Source organism: Galeopterus variegatus, unplaced genomic scaffold (genome assembly GCF_000696425.1).
Source record: "Galeopterus variegatus unplaced genomic scaffold, G_variegatus-3.0.2 Scaffold3452, whole genome shotgun sequence".
In the NCBI taxonomy this organism is placed as follows: Eukaryota; Metazoa; Chordata; class Mammalia; order Dermoptera; family Cynocephalidae; genus Galeopterus; species Galeopterus variegatus.
Window position 1 is genome coordinate 58,401 of NW_007729563.1, and position 6,019 is coordinate 64,419.

Below are 6,019 nucleotides of genomic sequence, written 5' to 3' on the forward strand. Positions count from 1 at the left end.
TACAGCACCTTCATTCTTCCAAAGGGCTAAAAGATGTTCTCGGGCACTGGTGGGTGTCAGGTACCCTCGTTTTCCCATCTGAGCTTCCTCAATTCCTGGAGCTGAGGAGGGGAATCAAAGCACAATAAATCATTAACAGGTACTCCTTCTGTAAAGGGATTTATCAATTCTTACTCCCCACATTGCAAAGCCTGCAATTTGACCCCAAAACTCAATCTCTAGAACAGCATGTTCTCAGCCCTGGATTTTCCCCCCTTAATCTAATTTCTAAAATAATGAACAATGTAACTATGATATATAACCTAAAAAATAGCAAAAGAAAACACTACTCACCATCCCCTCATGTTAACTATTATCACTTTTATATATACTTTCCCAGTCCTTTGTTTTACACAAGTGTTTTACATAATTGTAATCTTCAGCGTGGATTTATTTTGACACTACTTTGCTCATTTAGCACCATCTTGTGAGCCTATTCGCGTGTTGCTACATAGCTTTTACGTGACTACCATTTTTTTTTCCTTTTTGTCTTTTTTACTGACTGGTAACGGGATCGCAACCCTCGGTGTTGCACCCGTACCGGGGACCGGCGACGGGATCGCAACCCTCGGTGTTGCGCCCGCACCGCGCTCAGCCAGTGAGCGGGAACCGGTCTCCATATGGGATCCGAACCCTCAGCGGGAGCGCCGCCGCACTCCCAAGCGGCGCACTCTCCAGTGCGCCACCGGGCCGGCCCTTGACTACCATTTTTAATGGCTGCATGATATTCCACTGAAGATGTTTCCTGATTTACTTCACCATACTCTCATAGTTGAACACTTGGATTGATTATAATTTCTTACTATTTTAAGTAACACGATGATAAATCTTTACACACATGGCTTTTACCAGAAAGGTTCAAAGAAGTAGAATTATGGATAAATGAGTGTGAACATTTTTATGGGTAAACATTTATTGATTTCTTTTTACAAATGTCATACCAGCAAGTGAGGAGTAGACTAAGCATGATCACCCTGAGATACTGTCTACCAGATATATCCAGATTAAGTTAGAAAATCAGTCTTCGGGCTGCCATTTAGGAGGCCAGGCTCCATGTACTTAAATGATTAACAAGGATAATTAAGCAGTATGATCCTCTAGGTTCAAAACTCACAACCTTTTCTGGGATGCGTTCACTGAAATCAAGCACTGCTCTATTTCCCTTTTTTAGGTACTTATCAGGGCAGGAACTATGCTTTGGATGTGTCACTAACACCTGACATGGTGTCTAGCACACAACAGATGTCATATAGTCACCAATGTTCAAAATATCCTAAGATAATCTATACTTAGAAACCTCACTACTGCCTTTTTCACTTTTAAAATCTAGCTTAATTCCATTTCCAATTCTCCAACTAGTTTCTTCATAATCTACAGAGAATGTCATCACAAGTTTTTAGAGAAATCTCTTACTTGAATAACAATAAATGTGTCGTCATTTATTTAACTAATCTCTATTAATAAACATTTAAGTCATATCCAATTTTAATCTACTCAAACAATACTGTGGGTATTCTAACTCCTCAGGATAAAGTTGAAGAAGTGGAATTGTGAGGCCAAGGAGTCTGCACATTTAAAGTTTTACAAAAGCAAAACATTTTGTTGCTGCAACTGAAGAAAGCATGAAGAGTGGCTTTGACCCTCAGGGATAAGCACAGCATTAGAAAACTACGTACATTCACCATGAAAAAACAGACCCCATTAACCTAAAGAACAATTCTGTGGGCATTTCTGGGAATGAGTACCTGAAATTTCTTTCCCACTAAAGATGTTTGAAGGGCTGAGGAAGATAGGTCCAATCTCCCCAGCTCCCATCCCAGCAGTACCTCCACCACAGTTTAGGCCACCGTGAAGGCAAACCACAGGAGACCTGAGGGAGCCCACCTCCTCACATGGGCTGCACCCCTCCTAACAAGACACCTCTGCAGCCTGCAACGAAATATGTCTAGCTGGGATTTCAGAGCCTCTCCAATGTGCATTCTCTCAGCTATAAGAGGAATTGCCATATGAAAAAGGGATTGAGAGGTCAAATAACCTGGGGAGGCCTGGGTGGGAGTGTCTCTGCTTAAGAACTCTCATTTTAAATGCTAATGAGCTTCATGAGGCTCAGGGAGCACACTGGAGTGTACGAAACATCTCACAAGCTAGCAGCACTCCTGTGGGTTCACCAATCTGTGGGGACCATTTAGGCACAGGCCTCACTTCTTGGCTCCCTCCAGTACCAGGAACATAGCCAGACCCAGGATCAGAATGCTCGCCTGCCTCCACATCGTCTGCTCCCTGGAGTTATTCAACTGTGTCACCTGCAGCCTCCTCTGACAGCAGAGGCCGCATGTTCTTTTTTTTTCTTTTTTTTTTTCCTTTTTGTCTTTTTTTTACTGACCGGTAACGGGATCGCAACCCTCGGTGTCGCGCCCGTACTGGGGACTGGCAACGGGATTGCAACCCTCGGTGTTGTGCCCGCACCGCGCTCAGCCAGTGAGCGGGAACCGGTCTCCACATGGGATCCAAACCCTCGGCGGGAGCACCGCCACACTCCCAAGCAGCGCACTCTCCAGTGCTGCCACCGAGCTGGCCCACATGTTCTGGCCTCCATCTTTGCACTGTGCTCAACCACACACAAGGTCCGTGGCAGGACGCTGAGTGCCCAACAAATAAATGTTTGCTAAATACTAAAACCCCAATCCTGGAGCTGTCAAAGGCTACTGTCTTCTTGTTTCTAATGCACAGACTTCTGGCTGCACCATCGTAGTCTCACGGCTGTAGTGATGATTAGTTCAGAAGAAAGGGTTTGGCAAAGGCATTGAAAGACTACTTAACTGTTGGACATTTGCCCTAAAGAAACAGTTACCTCTAGAATTCTGACCATCTCTGTTCTCAATCTAAGAACATTTTCTAAGGCATCCTAAGGGCTATAGCAGCAATTCCCAACCAGTGTTAAGAGAAAATTGTTTTAAGGGCTATTCACAGGTAAGTGTAAGAAAATCCACTCTTGTGGTGCTGGTAACCATTAAACAAAATTAAACAGGCTTTCTAAATGCAGTATGGTATCCCAGATTGGATCCTGGAATATAAAAAAGGACATTACCAGAAAAACTGAACAAATTCAAATAAAGTCTGTAATTTAGTTAATAGTATTGTACCAATGTTAAATTTGTAGTATGTTACATTAGGCAATCTAAGATGTTACATTAGGCAAACTGAGCCAAGAGTACATGGGAACTCTCTGTACTATGTGTTATTCTTCTGTAAATCTAAAGTCATTCTAAAATAAAAGGCTTATTTAAAAATAATCTAGGCATCNATGGGATCCAAACCCTCGGCGGGAGCACCGCCACACTCCCAAGCAGCGCACTCTCCAGTGCTGCCACCGGGCTGGCCCACATGTTCTGGCCTCCATCTTCGCACTGTGCTCAACCACACACAAGGTCCGTGGCAGGACGCTGAGTGCCCAACAAATAAATGTTTGCTAAATACTAAAACCCCAATCCTGGAGCTGTCAAAGGCTACTGTCTTCTTGTTTCTAATGCACAGACTTCTGGCTGCACCATCGTAGTCTCACGGCTGTAGTGATGATTAGTTCAGAAGAAAGGGTTTGGCAAAGGCATTGAAAGACTACTTAACTGTTGGACATTTGCCCTAAAGAAACAGTTACCTCTAGAATTCTGACCATCTCTGTTCTCAATCTAAGAACATTTTCTAAGGCATCCTAAGGGCTATAGCAGCAATTCCCAACCAGTGTTAAGAGAAAATTGTTTTAAGGGCTATTCACAGGTAAGTGTAAGAAAATCCACTCTTGTGGTGCTGGTAACCATTAAACAAAATTAAACAGGCTTTCTAAATGCAGTATGGTATCCCAGATTGGATCCTGGAATATAAAAAAGGACATTACCAGAAAAACTGAACAAATTCAAATAAAGTCTGTAATTCAGTTAATAGTATTGTACCAATGTTAAATTTGTAGTATGTTACATTAGGTAATCTAAGATGCTACATTAGGCAAACTGAGCCAAGAGTACATGGGAACTCTCTGTACTATGTGTTACTCTTCTGTAAATCTAAAGTCATTCTAAAATAAAAGGCTTATTTAAAAATAATCTAGGCATCATCAGGATATTCATCATAAAAGATACAGCATACAAATTCCAGGAGGGGAACTTATTTCCCTGCCTATCCTGTATTCTCAAGCCCTGCAAAAAGGTTTGGTAACATTATCTGCTATGAAATCTCATGCATGTAATTTATAGAGTTGGAAACTGAAGCTCCAAAAAGTAGTTTTCTCTCAGCGACTCACCATAAGTGGCAGAGCCGAATGTCAATTGCAGGTTGTGCTTTTTGTACCCTGCCATGTTGATGATATAATAAAATATAAATAGTTAGCATCTACAGAGCACATACTACATAGCAAGTACGGTTTCAGTACTTCATACAGAATACCTTATGTAATTTTCACTACTTCAGAATAAGAAACAAAAAATGTGTTTAAACAAGCCTTAAAAAGTGGGAGTACTCAGTCTTTTTCATTTTTTCTGAAGTACCTCAAGAGCAGAGCAGAGCTGAGGAGAGGACCCTATCCCTGGGGTCAGAGTGAACAACCAGGAGAAGCCTGTGGGAGGCGCTAACTTTTTGTTAAATTCTTGCAGTGTTTCTTAAAAATGATTCACCTACATTTTACTCCAAAATAAATCCACACTTGTTTTACAATCAAATGTTTCAAAATATTTGCCAGGTAAATTGCTTAATTTTTCTTAAAAAATCTTTTAGAAAAACAACCATGTAAGGCAAGAGGCACCTGTGGAGCACTGCCTCATAACACAGCCTCGCCCATCAGTTCTCCTGTGTGACAGGCCTGGGCTGGGCACTCACAGGGTCCCCTCCAGCCCTAAGAGGCCCCTCCAGCCCTGAGAGGCCTCCACCAGCCCACCACACACACACACAGAAGAGAAACAGGTGTTGAAGAGGACCGGTATTCCTAAGGTTCGGAACACATGTGATGGCCATGCATGAGAAACATGGCCGAGGAGCACCTCCCAGGACCCAGCCTGATTACCCAGGGGCTCTGTGTCCTTCTGGTCAGCTTTCCTGTGCACCATGGCCGGATACGTGACCGTTAACTTGCTGTTGTGCTCCTTTCGGATAACTGACCGTCCAGTCCTGCGCAGGAGAACAGTTGTGATTGAGGAGAGAAAAATCCCCAATCAGACACTTAATAGCTGTGAGTGACTGGTTAGACATTTCTCACCTGGGGAGAGAGAAAGGCAAGTGCCCCAATACTCACTTGCAGTGGGGACATCGCTTGGCAGTCATATGTGCCTTCCAGAAGTAAGCAAGGAGCATGCTCCTGCTCTCACACACATTTTTCACCTGTTAAGAAAAGTCAGAGAACTCTGGAGTGCCGTTTTGAAGAGAAGCCAATATGTATTCATTTGTGGTTTTCACCTTTTATTTTTAACCAGAGGAAACCACACCGACTTTCTTAAACAAAATTGTGCACAGAACCCTAATATTCTAAGCTCTGCCAATTACTGAGTGACTGCTTTTAAGCCTTAAGTTTCCTCACTCGCAATGCAGGAGTAAGAATAGTAACCACCTCAGCAGCATGAAGTGGTTTCATGATAAGAGATGATGAATACAGTGGGGGGCTTGGAACACAGTGAGTACTCAATAAACACTAGTGACTAACTTTTTATTTTTTATTTTTATTTATTTATTTATTTTTCCTTTTTGTCTTTTTTGGTGACCGGTAACGGGATCGCAACCCTCAGTGTTGCGCCTGTACCGCGACCGGCAACAGGATCGCAACCCTCGGTGTCGCACCCGCACCGCACTCAACCAGTGAGCGGACCGGTCTCTATATGGGATCCGAACCCTCAGCGGGAGCGCCACCGCGCTCCCAAGCGCCGCACTTACCGAGTGCGCCACCGGGCTGGCCCGTAGTGACTAACTTTTTTTTTTTTCCTTTTTGTCTTTTTTACTGACC

The 6,019-nt window shown here is 43.3% G+C and overlaps 1 protein-coding gene across 1 annotated transcript in view; it reads right to left on the reverse strand.

Moving 5' to 3' along the window:
* The window catches only part of POLR1A (polymerase (RNA) I polypeptide A, 194kDa), a 73,621-nt gene that overhangs the window by 55,951 nt on the left and 11,651 nt on the right, over positions 1–6,019 (reverse strand). Inside the window, exons 5-7 of the mRNA XM_008585098.1 lie at positions 5,318–5,403; positions 5,090–5,193; positions 9–101 (exon numbers count right to left, since the gene is read on the reverse strand). Of these exons, the coding sequence (XP_008583320.1) occupies positions 9–101; positions 5,090–5,193; positions 5,318–5,403 (283 nt within the window). The remainder of the gene's footprint in view (positions 1–8; positions 102–5,089; positions 5,194–5,317; positions 5,404–6,019) is intronic.